The sequence below is a fragment of the Hyperoodon ampullatus genome (genome assembly GCF_949752795.1).
Source record: "Hyperoodon ampullatus genome assembly, chromosome: 4".
Classification (NCBI taxonomy): Eukaryota; Metazoa; Chordata; class Mammalia; order Artiodactyla; family Ziphiidae; genus Hyperoodon; species Hyperoodon ampullatus.
Genome location: NC_136917.1, coordinates 63,717,661 through 63,734,994, shown reverse-complemented (window position 1 = coordinate 63,734,994; position 17,334 = coordinate 63,717,661). Strand labels below are relative to the sequence as shown.

The window sequence follows — 17,334 nt, the reverse complement described above, 5'->3', positions numbered from 1 at the left end:
TTTGGGGTGACCAGTTACACAAAATGCTGGAAGTAACTCTGATACCTGTTGGGAATTGTCACTTCCAAACATCCATAAAAAGGAATTCTGCCTAAAAATATTTATCATTGAATAGAAAAAAATGTCTAGGGCTTCCCTGGTGGCGCAGTGGTTGAGAGTCCGCCTGCCGATGCGGGGGACACAGGTTCGTGCCCTGGTCCGGGAAGATCCCACATGCCGTGGAGCGGCTGGGCCCATGAGCCATGGCTGCTGAGCCTGTGCGTCCGGAGCCTGTGCTCCGGAACGGGAGAGGCCACAACAGTGAGAGGCCCGTGTACCGCAAAAAACAAACAAACAAAAAAAAGTCTACATTTGATGAAGCTGGATAATGTATATGCAGAGTTGTTACTATTCTATTGATACTTCGTAAACGTTTGAAATCCGTAAGTTATTTTTTTAAATATATATGGCAGAATTCTGAAACCATATCTAATGACCCATGCCTTTATATGATCCCCTGCCCTTGAGTGTGGGAGGAATCTGTGAATATGATGGGATATGACTCCTGTGATTAGGTTATGATGTGTGGACAGTTGACTTTAATGGGAGATTATCCTCAGTGGACCTGACCTAACCAGGTGAGTCCTTAAAAGGACAGGAATGCTTATAAAATAAATAAGTTATGGGGATGTAATGTACAGCATGGTGACCATAATTAATTGTACCGTGTTATATATTTGAAAGTTGCAAAGAGAGTAGATCTTAAAAGTTCTTATCCCAAGAAAAAAACAATTCTGTACAGTGATGGATGTTAACTGGGCTTATTATGGTGATCATTTCACAATATATACAAACATCAAATCATTATGTTGTACACCTGAAACTAATATAATGTTATAGGCCAATTATATCTTAATTTTAAAAACAAATTTTATAAAAATTATAAAGGTGTTTGGGCTCTTGTGGAGGATATTTGAAGTAGGGAAGTATTTGACAGTGAAATTTTTCTGTTCCAGCTCTGAAGATGGAGGACGCCACATGGCAAGGAATGCAGGTGGCCTCTATTTGCTGAAAGTGGCCCCTAGCTGATGGCCAGCAAGGAAATATCTTATCTTACAACTAAAGGTAACTGAATTCTGCCACAACCATATGAGCCTGGAAGAGGACCCCAAACTTCAGATGAGAACACAGTCCGGCTGACATCCTAATTTCAGCATTGTGAGAAACTTAAGAAAGCCCAGGCACCCGGTGCTTGGACTTTAGACCGACAGACCTGTGAAATAATTGTTGTTTTAAGCCACTAAATTTGTGGTAATTTGTTATGCAGCAATAGAAAACTAAAAATATCACACACACACACACACACACACACACACACACAGCCACACCAAGGGGCCAAAGAACAAGACCAAACATATGCCCTGTTTATTTACACTTCTATTAATAAAGACGACAAAAGAAGGATAAGGTTTCAATATTTTATTCAAGTTTTATTTTAAGTGATGTTAATTACAGCATTTGGAGGGGAGGAACTAATTCCACACAAAATGGAAGACTCTAAAATGTACCCATTAAACTAAAAAATAAACTGAGTGGCGAGAATACAACAGAAGTTCAATTTAGATTCTGAGTGTTGTCACCATGTGATTACAGTCACAGAGACTCTTCCCAGCTTGCAGCTGGAGCTCTTAGAAGCTATTTCATACTCTGGTGCAAGGGCAAAAAAACACAACATGAGAAAAAACACAGTTAAGTCCTGAATTATTGGCTTCATCACATCCACCTTCTCCACCCCAAAATGGCACAAAAGAAACAGCTACCACGCCCTGCAGACTACTTTTGGTGTAAAAGAGGTGATGGATTGGGGTGGAAAAAGTCCCTGCCTAAAAAAGTCCCTTTCAGATGAGTTTGTATACACCATCAAACAGCCTCTCCTCAATCAGGGTAGGAAACCAAAGTTCAATTCTCAGGAAGTCACAATTTCATTCATTTACTCAATACAAATTTACAAAGTGCCTGCAAATTATCAACTTCCACTTGCAGCCATTTCTAGGTAAAAAAGAAACCTGACATCTTTAGAGGGGCCAGCAAGCTCCCCCTCAAGTCTACAGCTGAAAGGACCTTTTTTGAAATTGGGTTTCTTCTGTACCTCTGAAAGGGTAACACCCTAAAGCTGAATCATCTTTAACCTGGAAGTCTAACATGATATTTAGCAATACTTGCATCCCAGACATACAACATTAAAAGGTACACTAAATTCTGAAGGTAGCTATGCTGCAAAATAGTTTAAAATTAAACGATTGTACAGTATCCATTTATGCTTGAAACTCCAGTCCTAGACCAAGCTTGTGGCCACCAGCGTTGACATTCTTGCCATCCAGCAGAGCTGACAGTGTCAGTTTGATACCTGCAGGGGGAGAAGTCAGGGAGAGGAAGGGAGAGAGGGAGGAAAGAAAAGAGAAGAAAGGTTAGCAAATGGAGGATGGCTGAAGCACACTGGTGACACCACACCAGATTCAGAACCTGTTCCAGGTGAGTGTGATCAGCAGGGGCAAAACCACAGGCCCTTCGATCCCTGTTACTCAGCGCCATCCGACTAATGACTGGGTAGCCGAGGATGAGCTTGTGCAACAATAATGATTACTCCATAGCTCACCCAAATCCACTTTCCTTCATCCTCTCATCATCCCCGCTACAAAATCCGTGCAGAAAACTTCTTTAGCGAAAGCCCCTTGAAATGAAACCCCAACCATGAATCAGACTCCACAGTCTTACACTCCCAATCATAGCATGCACACAAATGCAAACACACACACACACACACGACTAAATGCTATTTTCTCTAGAATAGCTTTATTCTGCCATCATGTAACCTTAGATTTCCAGGGTTCAAAGCCCCAGTCTGACCAAACTAACCCCAAGGTGGTACTATTTCCTGTAGCTGTAACATACTATGGACTGGCCTAGCTAACTGTGCAGAGGAAACCTACAAACCAGTTTTACAATGGGGATGACTTATAGGCTGGTTTTAAGAACCTGCTGGAAATAAGTATCAAGCATTAGGCACACACTGGGAAAAAGAATGGAAGAAAATAACCAAAAATGTAATACATGTTAGCCTTGGCCTTTTTTCTCCTACTTACTACTTCTCCTATTCGCCAACCGTTTTATAATGACTCTGCACTCCTTTACAAACAATCAACTATAAAACTTGGTATACACTCATTTACAATGTACTACACAGTCATTTTATAAGCAATAACATAAAGCAGCAAACCAGCACTACATCTTTTTTAAGACAAAGAACTAATTTCACACAACCAACACATACCTGGCTTTAGGGTCTGAGTATATCCTAACCCTATCAGGCTGGAGTTGTTCACTTTAGCCTAGTCAAGGAAAAGATAAGAGAGTGAAAATGTTAAGTACTTCACATTTCTGTCTCCAAACCGAATAAGAGCTTTTTAGTCAACCAACTCTGGACTTCAGTATCAAATTCTCTTTTTTCATGACCACTTTGTTTATAGGATTCATTAAATTCAATATGAAATATATCAAATTTAGGAACTAGGTCTCAGAAGGGTAATGCAAAGAGACAACACAATTTTCAAGTAAAAGAAAGTTATTATTTACATTTGATTCCTTACAGTATGTGTGCCCAATTCCATTTATACATAGTAGGTCTGTATTTTTAAGTTATTAACAGGTGAGGACACCTTCATTTATGGCCAGAGACATAAAAGACTTTCTTGTATTTGCTGGGATAAAGAAAAACAGACCAAATGTCAGATGGGGTTTTAAAGCATTTTTTAAATGGCAGAACATTGTTCGAATTTTTTCTTCATGAAAAAGAGAAGCAAAAATCAAAAAAATTTGGCACTGACAAGCCTGAATTTTTGGAGCAAAACAATAACCTAGACAATCACTTAAATCTCAGCACTTACTGAATGCTGATTAATAATTAATGAATAAAGCAGTTGAGTCGATAATAATTTTGCCCTTATTCTTCTGCCTGAGTTGTAGGGAAATCTGGGCCTCTCCCTGACCCCTTTCTGGGGAAGTAAGGAGAGGTCAGGAGCAGAGCGAGCTCAAGCTGTGAGAACACCTGGCGAAAGCTAGAGCTTCCAGGGTGTGTGTTTTCCTGCTCGCATGCTGCTTTTAGACCCAGCAACTCCCACAGGAGAAAACAGGAAGGTAGGCCTCCAGGCAGTCAGTGCCCCATCTAGATGTTCCATTTTGCCCATGCCCTCCAAATAATAAGGCCCCTTTTCCTTTGTTTTAAAGTGCCTAACATTAGGAAGCCAAATTCAGTTCCTATTTCAGAAGACTTAAAATAGGCTGTCTGTAAATTACACAAGTCAGCCCAGAAACCATCCTGCAACATGAGATTTCCTCATTCCACCCCAAAAAGGATACAGCCGGCAGTGCCCTGTGGCAACAGAGATGAGCTCAACAAGATTTAATGCAAAAACTGTGCAGCAACGCAAGGGTCCATTAGCTATGCTACAGGGTCTGCAAGATAAGATACCAACCACCCAATGCCAGGGCCTGATTTCTTAATATGCAGTACAGGAGCTGGGCAAGAGAATGAAAACTGAGGGGGAAAGGAACATTTAAAACCTTCAGGTTCAAGGTAACCCCCTTTACAGTCTGCAGCATGGACCAGGGACTGGTTAGAGAAGGAGGCTCCATAGCAAGGCAGTCTGGGTCAAACACAAACCCCAGCACTTACCACCTGCCTGCCCTTGGGCAAGTTACTCAACCACTCTAAGCTTTCAGTTCCTCATTTGTGAAAACATGGATGGGATAATTAAAAAAAAAAAAAAAAAAAAAAGGCACCTATCTCAAATGGGTTGTATAAGAATTAAATACAGTAATCCACATATAATGGTCTCCATACAGTGCCTGGCAGCCATAGTAAATACTATTACTATGATCGTTTTACTCATTTTTCCTCGTTTTACTCATTGTGAACCCTTTCACAGAGTTCACAGAAAATCTCTAGCCAAAGCATGGAACTCCATCAATCCAAAAGGATTCCACCCTAAGGGTCAGGGTAAGGTCTCAGAGATACATGATTCCACAGGTACCCACCGAGAAGCAGGCGTCAGGGTCGATCTGGTACTTGGCTGCTATTCCGAAGCGAGTGTTACTGTTTCCTGCTGTCCAGGCCAAATTAACAGCAGTCTCCAACTTCTTATTCACCTTCTGATAAATGGAGCCACCAAACTCTGTCCCATCATTTCTGCAAATAAGCACAGCACAGATGTCAAGCAGCCCAGGAAGGTGACCTGAGCTGAGCAGAGCTGACCAAGTCTAACAGAGGACAAGCATGTTGTAAATGGACTCAACTGATCACAAAACAGGCACGAAATTACGGCAAGCCTGATAGGAATGGCACAGGGTCAGGAAGGTTCAGAGGAAGGGAAAGACTATCTCAGCCATCATTGGGAACACCCAGAGGCAGCTCAACCAACTACTCAGGCTGCATGGAACTTGAAGTTTGCTTCTACATTAATCTTTAAAATAAAAGCAGTAACTAGGGCACTGGGATTCTGGACTCTGAGTGATTTCTTTCTTCTGCTGCTAAGGTTATTACTTTTATAAACGCTCTATTACAAAAATGGAGAGAACAAAGCCAGAAATGGCAAGAAAGTCTGGGCCACTCATGTTCCTCAGAAGGCAGCTTACAACCCTTAGCACCAGCAGCTGCATCCACTGCTGAGGGTGCACAGCCAGAACTGACCCAGGCCCTAGGAGGAACAGCAATTACAAGAGAGCTTAACCTATTATTCAGAGTTGTTGGCCTATGCATTACTATTGGCCCATGCTGCAACATCTATGGTCCTGGTGAGATTTGAAAAGGAGCAACTTGCTACATTACAAAATGTTTCTGTCTTTCAAAAATGGAATGAAACCCAGCAAGCCAAACTCCTTCCTCTCTTCCAAACACACCGTATTGACCGCAGCCTCTGGGAATATCCCCTTCCCCACCCTAACATTTTTAACATAAAAATACAACATCAGGGGACTTCCCTAGTGGTGCAGTGGTTAAGAATCCACCTGCCAATGCAGGGGACACGGGTTCGAGCCCTGGTCCAGGAAGATCCCACATGCCGCGGAGCAACTAAGCCCATGCGCCACAACTACTGAGCCTGCACTCTAGAGCCCACGAGCCACAACTACTGAGCCCGTGTGCCACAACTACTGAAGCCCATGCGCCTAGAGCCCGTGCTCCACAACAAGAGAAGCCACCGCAATAAGAAGCATGCGCACCGCAACAAAGAGAAGCCACCGCAATAAGAAGCATGCGCACAGCAACAAAGGGTAGCCCCCGCTCACCGCAACTAGAGAAAGACAGCGTGCAGCAATGAAGATCCAACGCAGCCAAAAATAAACAAAAAAAATAAAGAAATTTAAAAAAAATACAATGTCAAAGTTCTGCCTCGTCATTTTGGGTGTCTCCAGTGGAAATAGCACTGGAAACTATTAAGGCAGGTCCCATAAGCTTTGGAATCCAGCAAAGAGCTTAGAACTCACTAACCCATGAATAAATTGTTGCTGTTTCATTGCAAACTCTGCTCTTCACTAATACACTCTCCCTAAAGTAGATGCTCATTAAATACATTCTAAATTCTTAAGTTTTCCCCTGAAATTCAGCCAGACAGACACTGTGCTTCCAGAAAGTACAGGAAGAGCATAGACACCACCTGATTCACAGAGAATCCTGACTTCTTCAGAAAGTCTGAGCATGCTACAAAACAGCAGCTTGTCAAAAATAATAGACTTTAACCCAAATGGGGAAATTTCCTTGGGCTTAAATGTGTTTAAACATTAGATTTTTCAATACATTCTAAAACCAGCAACACTGCCTTCCTGTACTGAACTCTTAAAACCATAAAGGAACTCATTGTAAAAAAAATCATCTAGGGGGCTTCCCTGGTGGCGCAGTGGTTGAGAGTCTGCCTGCCGATGCAGGGGATACGGGTTCGTGCCCCGGCCCGGGAAGATCCCACATGCCGCGGAGTGGCTGGGCCCATGAGCCATGGCCACTGAGCCTGCACATCCGGAACCTGTGCTCCACAACGGGAGAGGCCACAACAGTGAGAGGCTGGAGTACCGCAAAAAAACAAACAAACAAACAAAAATCATCTAGGGCTTCCTGGTGGCGCAGTGGTTAAGAATCCACCTGCCAATGCAGGGGACACAGGTTTGAGCCCTGGTCCAGGAAGATCCCACATGCCGTAGAGCAACTAAGCCCATGCACCACAACTACTGAGCCTGCGCTCTAGAGCCCGTGAGCCACAACTACCGGAGCCCACGTGCCACAACTACTGAAGCTCACACACCACAACTACTGAAGCCCACGCGCCTAGAGCCCATGCTCCGCCACAAGAGAAGCCACTGCAATGAGAAGCCCACGCACTGCAACGAAGAGTAGCCCCCGCTTGCTGCAACTAGAGAAAGCCCGCGCACAGCAACAAAGACCCAACGCAGCCAAAAATTAATTAATTAATTAATTAATTAATTTTTAAATAAAAGCCATCTACATGAAGCACACAGAACACCTGTTACACACCTGGGCCTCTGAAAGACCAGGGCAACCCATATTAGCTATGTCAGCTGTTTCCATACCAGTTCCAAAAATAAACCATGTCCACTTATTAAAAATCTTGAAACTCAGGTAAGTAAAACAGCTAAAAGTCATTGCTCTTCCTGGAACTGGTGCAAGTTCCCAGTTCCAAACCAAGGAAGCACTTTCCATGTCAGCCAAAATTCTCAATTAAAAAACACTTCTATGCATGTGATATTTTTCCTATGGCCTTTTTGCATGTTACCTTTTTTAAATTTACATATCTTCTTTGACCTTTTTCAGTATACATTTCTATGAATTTTAATACAAAGACTCGTGTAGCCAGGATACAGAACAGTCCCACTACCAAACTCCCCTGTGCCACCCCTTCAAAGTGACACCCTCCCTGTTCTCCTCCCCCAACCACTGGGCTGTCCATCTCCATAGTTTTCTTGTGATTTTTTTTTAATTTTAAAAGACTCAAATTTTATTAATTATTATATTAATGTATTATATTTATTAATTATAAAAATTCCTCAAAATTTTTTATTATGGAAATGTTACTAGTTTAGACCCAAATACCATTTACTTGTCTCTAAATTTTAAGTCACTTCTTTAGTGACCTCTAGTGGAAAGAGAGAAATCTGGTAAATTTGTACCCAACTTGCACCATGCATTAGCTCTTCATGTCTACAGAGATTTCATGGATGAAATCTGTTTCCCTTAAATCTAAATCAGCACTCTGCTTCAACCCTCAAGTTTGATTACAAAGGGCTCTCTCTAACCTACCCTGTAATTTCCTCTTCCCTTCATGATGCTGTCCAGTTAATAAACTTTTAAATGTTCTGCCATGCAGAGAAGACACTCACTATTTAACTGAGATAATCAACTCCTAATTTGGCTCCCATGCCTACATTTCATTAAAGCATAGCAAGCTGGTCCTCAGGCAGTATACAGAGAAAGAGAGCTACACCTCCCCACCCCCATTTTGTTAACTAAAATGAAAGGCCCTCCAATGTCCATAAAGCTGCAGGGAAAGGACACTCCTGTGGACTGACGTCATGCTCTTGCCGTAAATGATCAGCCATTCTGTGTGTACCAGGGACAACATTTACTGTTCACAAAATATGAAGAACCTACATCACTTCAGGAAACGGGTAGGTGGGAAACAAGAACAATACCAGCAGGCCATTTGGCTCATCTGATTCCAACAAACTCACTTCCCAGTGATTAAAAATTGAGCTTAGAAAAAAATCATGGTCAACAGTCCCCCGACTGCACACACTCACATACACTTACACATTAGTGTGAAGCTGGAACTCATCAGTCTTGTAGCCAACTGCAAAGTTGCTCTGGGTCACTCGAGACTTTGCAGTCTCAAAATTCATCTGGTAGCCAGCCAGCCAGCCCTCGTAACCCAACACCAGAGCACCCCGGATGGAAGGCCCGGCAATGTCGAAATCCACGTCACAGCCCAGGTTGATATGTTCCCGCTTGTACCCTGTCTTGATTTTAGCATTCTTTTTCCTGGAGGAAAAGAAATTGTATTAAAATCAGAAGCTAACTCATCTTGCGACAAGTATGCCAAGAGACACAAATTTAAAAATATAATAATCCCTGTTTGAATAGAAGGGTAGGAAGGCAAAGTCAGGGCCCCAGATCTCCCTTAAGCAACTTCTGTGCCACAATGGGCAGAACACAACCTCTCTTCAACTGGAATCCAGAATGATGAAGAAACACCACCATAATGAAGCGAGAACACAGGCAAGAAAAGCTGGAAAAAGAAGTGCTAAGTAATTTTTACTATCCTCTCCCTGTGCTTAATATAGTGACCTACACAGGCATTCATTACACAGAGCACCACCATGTAATTATGAAACAGATGCATCTTTGCTATTTTCCAAGTCTGTGGAAAAGATACATCTGTCATGAAGGCAGCTATCTAAACAGCAGCTTTTAATTAGATGGTCATCTTCTTACTTTGTGGCTCACTTAGTAAAGAAACATATACTAATTCCCTTCTAAGTAAATACAACAGTTAGACAGCTTTTAATTCAGTATCCATGAGATCCCAATGAGTATATATTTCAGAGAAATGGATAGTGAGGTAGAACCTGGGGCCCTGCAGTCATAGGGGGCCAGGAAGCCCTGGTGGACTGGACAAGATCCCAGGTCTGGTCTGCTGATCCCAGATTTGTGTATACGGCCAGATAGTGCCTCCCTTGACTATTACTCAAGACCTAGCATTTCTCAGGAAAGGCAGGTGAGTCATGTCACCTGCAAATATATTATCACAATGACTTTTACCAAAAGTCAGCATTAGAGACAAGATCACATCTATCAAATAAAATTTAGACTATTTTCACCTGATTGTTTCTGTCATTCAACTGCAAAATGGACATCTTCCACAGCAAGAAACATTCTCAGCAGAGACCACAGGAGAAACCAGATATGCTTCAAGGTTCAAGGACCACATAGCCCTGTCCAGCCCATCTTCATTCACACTGAGATTAAAGCTTCATCCCCAGCACCCTAACTGGGGGCCCTAAATACCATTCCCTCCTAAAAGGAACCAGCACTCCTCAGAAAATTGCAGATTACAGGTTGGGGCAGGAAAGGTGCAAGATGAGCTTGAAGCATCTATCAAAGCTATCAAAGACTTTGAGGTTGGGGCAAAAGGACTTGAGAGCTAAGATGAAGAGGCTCCCACAGGGATTTCCCTGGTGGTCCAGCAGTTAAGACTCCATGCTCCCAATGCAGGGGGCCCAGGTTCGATCCCTGTTCAGGGAACTAGATCCCACATGCCACAACTAAGAGCCTGCATGCCGCAACTAAAAGATCCCGCGTGCTGCAACTAAGACCCAGCACAGCCAAATAAATAAATATGTAAATATATTTAAAAAAAAAAAAACAGGCTCCCAAAGGCTTCAAATATGAGACAATATAAGCATCAAGAATAATATCAGCAGTGACTGAAGCATATCAAATGTTTAAATCTATGAACTCATAATGACACTCAAGACACACACACATTGGTCATCTTTAGAGACTAGAGAATCAATTTGTTATTTTGAAAAGAGTAAATAAAAAAGGAATCAAACATGTATCCCACCTTTCCTATACTAACTGTATCGCAAAATAACCAAAGATTTGATAAGTTTCTCTTTATAGAAATATTCCAGCTAAAAAATGAAGAAAGAAAGATAAAGGTGGAATTATCACCAATTTGTAACCCCTTATGAGTAGATCATGAATGGCACTAACATACAAAGAGAAAACCAGGCCTTCTGTGTGCATCCCTATGGAAGCAGATTTCAGCACCCCCCAAAATGGAATCTAAATGTGATGAAGCCTCTAGACTTACCAATTCACAGGAAATGTGGGGGACAGGGGAACAAGTTAAACAACACCACAGAATGCAAACAGCAAAATTTACTCTATATATAATTCTAGAAGACAAATGATCTAGTTTTAACAAATAAATTGCAAGGGGAAAAAAAACAGAAGAAGAACCTAAAAACTAAGATTTAGGAGCCATATGAACCAATTTTTACAATATTGCATGGACAATTTTTTTTTTTTTTTTTTTTTTTGGCAATACGTCGGCCTCTCACTGTTGTGGCCTCTCCCGTTGCGGAGCACAGGCGCCGGACGCGCAGGCTCAGCAGCCATGGCTCACAGGCCCAGCCGCTCCACGGCACGTGGGATCCTCCCAGACCGGGGCACGAACCCGTGTCCCCTGCATCGGCAGGCGGACTCTCAACCACTGCGCCACCAGGGAAGCCCTTGCATGGACAATTTTTGATTCTCTAAAAAATTTTCATGAAATCATGTAAATTTGAAGAGACTAGGCTTGACAATATTAAGAAATTATGATTAATTTTCACAATGTGATATACTGTGGTTATACTTTCTTTTAAAAGGAAACTTATTTAAAGATACATATGAAAATATATACAGATGAAAGTATGTGATATCTGTTATTTACTTCAAAATAACCTGAGGTGGGAGGGGTTGATTATGGATGTATAAATAAAATATGATTGGCCATGGGTTGATAATTATTAAAGCTGGGTGATGAGAACATGATGAAGGTATAATATACTTTTCTGTATTTGTTCGCATGTTTGAAATTTTCCATAATAAAAAATTTAAAGATTAAACACTCCAAGTTCCAATGAGTCAGAATTTCAGAGGTCATAGGTGAAAATAAAGTTAACACCCTTCCCTAGTGACAATGAAACTTACAACTTCTGTTCAAGTTGCTTCTGTGCATTTTTGCAAGCTTTGAAGGAAAGGAGTGACAATCAAACTAACTCTCAATAAGAAAAACTTAAAATAAACCTATTTTGGTCTGCCGGCTCTTTAGAGGAAGAAACCTGGGTTATGACCAAGTATCCAGTTGGCACCAAGCAGGGTAGGATGATTGATGAAAAAAACAGTTGCTCAGAGGCTGACATTTAGAAAGAAGAGGAAATCAAGACATGTAAAAATCAGGCATCTTTTAACCACTGGGTAAAATGCTGCTGCTGACACAAAATGTGACACCTGTACCAGGGCCTCTGACCAGTGGTGTGCACAAGCCACACTGGACAGTTACACAGTGCCTCCACATGCCCCACTGGATTCTGGCCAGAGGCACCAGGTCCCCAGGGAATGGGCACTGGTGGGGCAGTGACTAGGTTTCTCTCCAGGCTTGGCTCTAAGGCAGCATTCTATGCCTTTGGAGCTTTTCCTCTTTCAAATATTATTGGGATTTTTTAAAGCTATTTAAATAATGGTGCTAATTTGACAGCACCTGAGAGAGGTATACTCTTTTTTTTTTTTTTTTTTTTTTTTTTGCGGTACGCGGGCCTCTCACCGCTGTGGCCTGTCCCATTGCGGAGCACAGGCTCCGGCCGCGCAGGCTCAGCGGCCATGGCTCACGGGCCCAGCCGCTCCTCGGCATGTGGGATCCTCCCGGACCGGGGCACGAACCCGCGTCCCCTGCATCGGCAAGCGGACTCTCAACCACTGCGCCACCAGGGAAGCCCTACTCTTAATCTGTGGTTAACAAGCTGGCTTTATCTATGGTAAGTACTCAGTGCGGGTGCCAGTCCCCTGATGAGGTCTGTCTGCAGCTTCATCCAAATGTGGTATATGCTTAGCTCCTTAAAGGAAGCCAGGATACTTTCCCAGGCTGTACCCCTCAGACACGTTGGAAAGTCAGCTTTCATTTCCAATCTCCATCGAGCCATCAAAACTTTCCTCAAATACCCAGTAGCAATGAGTACATCTTGTGTCCACAGTCTTAGTTTCTAAACACCATTCTTCAATAAAAGGAACAAAGGCTCCTCAGAGAAATAGCTGATAGCAGGACTAGGGAAGAACAAGTACACTTTCTGAAGAAGTGCTCCAAAAAAATGACACGGGCTTGTCAAAAGCACATAGGATGTCAACTTGAAGGCTCCCAATGGCCATATCTGGGACAATATGAGTAACAAAATATAGTAATGGATTACAATCCATAGAATAAAATAAATGTCCAAGAATCCGTACTGATACAGATAACTGATCAAATAAATAAAAGGTGGAGAAGAAAGAGCTCTTCCTTTCAGTAAAATCCCAATTAATAAATGTAGAAGGAATGATGGGAATAGAAATTCACCATTTGGGGGACTTCCCTGGTGGCGCGGAGGTTAACAATCCACCTGCCAAGGCAGCGGACATGGGTTCGAGCCCTAGTCCAGGAAGATCCCACATGCCACAGAGCAACTAAGCCTGTGCACCACAACTACTGAGCCTGCACTCTAGAGCCCGTGATCCACAACTACGGAGCCTGCGTGCCACAACTACTGAAGGCCACGTGCTGCAACTACTGAAGCCCACGCACCTAGAGCCCATGCTCTGCAACAAGAGAAGCCACCTCAATAAGCCCCCCGACTCGTTGCAACTAGAGAAAGCCTGCGTGCAGCAACGAAGACCCAACACGGCCAAAAATAAATAAATAACATATAAAAAAAAAATTAAAAAGAAAAAAAGAAAGAAATTCACCATTTGCCAAACACAGTTGTTGCAGGCAAGAATCACCAATGGATGCTAATATTTGTGAGTCAAAGTATAAAAATTAGAATATTTGCATGGTCTCAAAGCATCTCCCCACAAGATACTTGTTAATTATAAAGAGAAAAAAAGTAACTTTAAAGAGAAATCTGGCAAACGTCACTTTAATCAAGTGACCAAAGTAACGTCACCAGTAAGGAGGCACATTGATATATATCCCCTGATGTCATGCACCAAGATGGACAGAACACAACATCCTATCTATAGCTATCAAAAATAAATAACCTGGGCTTCCCTGGTGGTGCAGTGGTTGAGAGTCCGCCTGCCAATGCAGGGGACACAGGTTCGTGCCCCGGTCTGGGAAGATCCCACATGCCGTGGAGCTGCTGGGCCCGTGAGCCATGGCCGCTGAGCCTGAGAGTCCGCAGCCTGTGCTCCACAAGGGGAGAGGCCATAACAGTGAGAGGCCCGCGTACCATAAATAAATAAATAGATAGATAGATAGATAGATAGATAAATAGATAGATAGATAGATAAATAAATAAATAAATAAATAAATAACCTGAGTTTAACCATGAGAAAACATCAGACAAATCCAAATCAAAGGATTCTACAAAATAATTGGCCAATCATCTTTGAAAGTGTCAGAGTCATGAAAAATAAAGACTTAAAGATGGTTGAGATGGTAAATCTTATGTGTATTTTACCACAAATTTTATTTTTGGTCGCACCACACAGCATGCAGGATCTTCCCCAACCAGGGATTGAACCAGTGCCCCCTGCAGTGGGAGCGTGGAGTTTTAACCACTGGACTGACTGCCAGGGAAGGCCCCACAATTTTTAAAAACTAAAAAAACTATGAAATGAAATTCAATACATGCCCTTGGCCTTGTCATCTGTGTGCAGAACAACCTTCCCAGGCCTAGGAGACCCACTGCTCTGAATGGAAAAAAACAAGAGTGTGTTCTAGAAGAGACTGATTCCCTCTAGCCACTTTGAAAAGCACCAGGAGCTGAGGCAGATCAACATGCCCTCTTGCCTCCTGAGGTGCCCAATAACCAGCAAGCCTAATCTGTCTGTGGCTGGAGGGCCTAAAGCAGGAAGTGCAGTCTCAGGAGCCACCTTGCAATTAAGCCCACACACTCTCAGTGTCCCTAAGTAGGAAGCTAGGGAAGAGGCCCTCCAGCATGAAAAATGGGGCTGGCAACAGTGACCAAAAGCCCTTGCTTCCAAACACTGCCTCCTGCCCTAGAGCCTTGGCCACTTTCATTGTGAGCAGCCTCACTCACATGGAATGGAGCATTACTGGACCAGAAATCCTGCAGCCTCCACAGCTGAGGCCAGGAGAACAATAACAAACAGCACAGAATGAATCTTAAATCTTACTATAAAACACCACTAAAGGTCCTTATGGAGAAAACAGATGATATTCTTACCCAGTGTTTGGTGAGAAGGATGAATCGAAGGTCAGCTTCAGGCCATGTGCAAGCTGAACAGAAAAGAAATTCACCAACAGGTTTAGTCACAAGACAGGCGGCCGATGTCACTTAATAAAACTGTGTCTTTTCACAAGTGACCATTACCTGATCTTCCACAGTAATCTCCGTGCCTAGTGTGTTGTCAGTGTTCCATTTCTCCGTAAACGTCAGACCATATTCGGTCCATCTGTACTTGGTTTCCAGACTGCCCGTCACTTTGGTGGTCTCGGTGTTGGCTGAACCTGAGCTTGTAAATTCCTTTAAAGAAGAGAGTCACAGCCTGCATGCCAGCACTTCATTCTGCATTGCTCCACCCCTAAATGCACTGTACTTTCCTTTATGTAAGAGGTGAGACCCTGAATGCGTGGGTGCAAAAACTCCTTCTATAATTCAGTTAGATATTTGAAGTACAGATGGAGTCTGCTACTTTAAGGAATCTTTCAGGGAATTCTTTATCAGGAGAAAGCTTCCTTCCTCCCCTGGAACTCTTTAGTCTGGACAGGAAGGCAATTCTCCTTCTGTCCTACCTCCGGGCTCGTACAGAGAAAAAGCTTTGAGCTAAAGCTGACATTGCAGTAATTCTACCCAAAACTTCCTCCTTCCAACAATTCACGATCTAAAAGGGATTACTAAGATTTGGGGGTTTTTTTTCAATAATTATGTGGTATGGAACACAGGTCAATTTTGAAATAAGAAACATGAGGAAAAATAAAATTGAGACCTGCCCCATATTCCTATAAGTATTAACAGTTGCTGAAGTGGGGACCTAGTCACATGGTTCCCCTGGACCACCCATGCCACAGAGGATGCAATGAATGTGGCAACCACAAGCTGCCACAATCAGAAAAGTCCCTTTGTTTGCCACCCAGACGGAAGTTATTTATTATTTATTGATCTACAATAAATACCCATGCTCCATATAGGCAGACAACTTACCAGTCCATTCTCAGATTTTGTTTTCAAATCAAGTTTTATTAAGCCAAACCCTAAAGAAAGAACATGGTAACTGTTAATAGGTTAAATAACTAACTCAAGAGCAGCATCTCTGCCTCCCTTAGGTTGTTTAAAAATGAGATGAGTGCAGAGGGTACCGGTCTCCACTGCTGCCTGCCTCTCTGTGTGTGGAGCCCGGCTGCCATGGAACAGTGGCAGGCAGAACAGACAGAGGCCCCACCTGCACTCCCAGTGGAGTCTGAGAAAAGGGTGCATGACAGCGTGAGCACATGCCTAAAGAAGAGCTCTAAATTTAGAAGCCACACTCCACTGCAGCAGCATCCACAGACCTGCTCCCGCCTAGGAGAGGAAACAAGAATGTCCACTTGTCTGCAGCAATTCACAAGCCTACCCATACTGGGTGCACAACCAAAACTGCTTCACTAGCCACAGAAGGCTTATCTTTTTTCCCTGACATGAAGTTTCTGAGAGCTGACTGACCCAAGTCTCTCAAACTGTAATGGGTAAAATACCAAACACGCCAACCCAGTTTCTGAGCTGAAAGGCCACTCCACGCAACACTCACCATAGCCCTTGGTAAAGACATCCCTGGCAGATTTGCCAAGATCAGCATACGTGGGAGGCACAGCCATCTTCTGCTATAATAAAAGAACCACCAGAATAAATACATTGGTAATTATGGATATTAGTTTTCCACCAATAAAAATCATCAGCACTGAGTTCCAGGTACCTTATTCCCCCAGGTGCGGACAAAGAAGCCTGTGCTATCTCCTGCTTCTTTCTGTGGCCAGAGCTAGAAACACCCAGTAAGTTTTTATTGACAGCAGACCAGCCTGACTTTGGACCTCTTCTCCTAGGCATCCCCAGGACTGAGCACAGGCCCAGAATATGGTAGGAGTCAGTCAATATTTGCTAAATGAATCCATTGGCAAAGACACAGTCCCATAAGCCAGCTACTTTACTGAACTGCAGGACTCTTGCCAATAAAACATATCTTCTTACAAAATATCGACTGCTAGGACATTAAATACACTGAAGAGAAATCAGAGCTTTTCACGGCAACGTATTTTCTATACAGTTCTGATTTCATTCATTCAACAAATATTTACGGAGTACCTACTATGTGTCAGAATGGACCCAATTTTTCACAAAACTTTTGCATTCTACAGGAGCCCACTTTTAGAGTATCATATTCCTCCTAGAGAAAACAGTAAAACCTACCTACCTAACTAGGCAATTCTTCACATGGAAGGAAATGCAACCACATCCCCCCCAAATTTAATTCAAATAAACATCTATTGAGCTTCA

The 17,334-nt window shown here is 42.8% G+C and overlaps 1 protein-coding gene across 4 annotated transcripts; it reads right to left on the bottom strand.

Moving 5' to 3' along the window:
• Positions 1–1,443: 1,443 nt before the first annotated feature.
• VDAC1 (voltage dependent anion channel 1) lies at positions 1,444–16,658 on the bottom strand (the record flags this gene model as incomplete). Of its 4 annotated transcripts, XM_079701975.1 has the most annotated exons (8): positions 1,444–2,386; positions 3,311–3,368; positions 5,074–5,224; positions 8,852–9,079; positions 15,031–15,083; positions 15,178–15,330; positions 16,009–16,058; positions 16,592–16,658. In XM_079701975.1, 8 exons carry the CDS (start codon positions 16,656–16,658, stop codon positions 2,295–2,297), a joined length of 852 nt encoding a protein of 283 aa, XP_079558101.1. In that variant the 3' UTR covers positions 1,444–2,294. The 4 variants fall into 4 exon arrangements, with proteins under 4 accessions (XP_079558101.1, XP_079558103.1, XP_079558104.1 ...); XM_079701977.1 differs by lacking the exon at positions 5,074–5,224 and having other exon boundaries at positions 8,854–9,079; XM_079701978.1 differs by lacking the exon at positions 8,852–9,079.
• Positions 16,659–17,334: the final 676 nt, after the last annotated feature.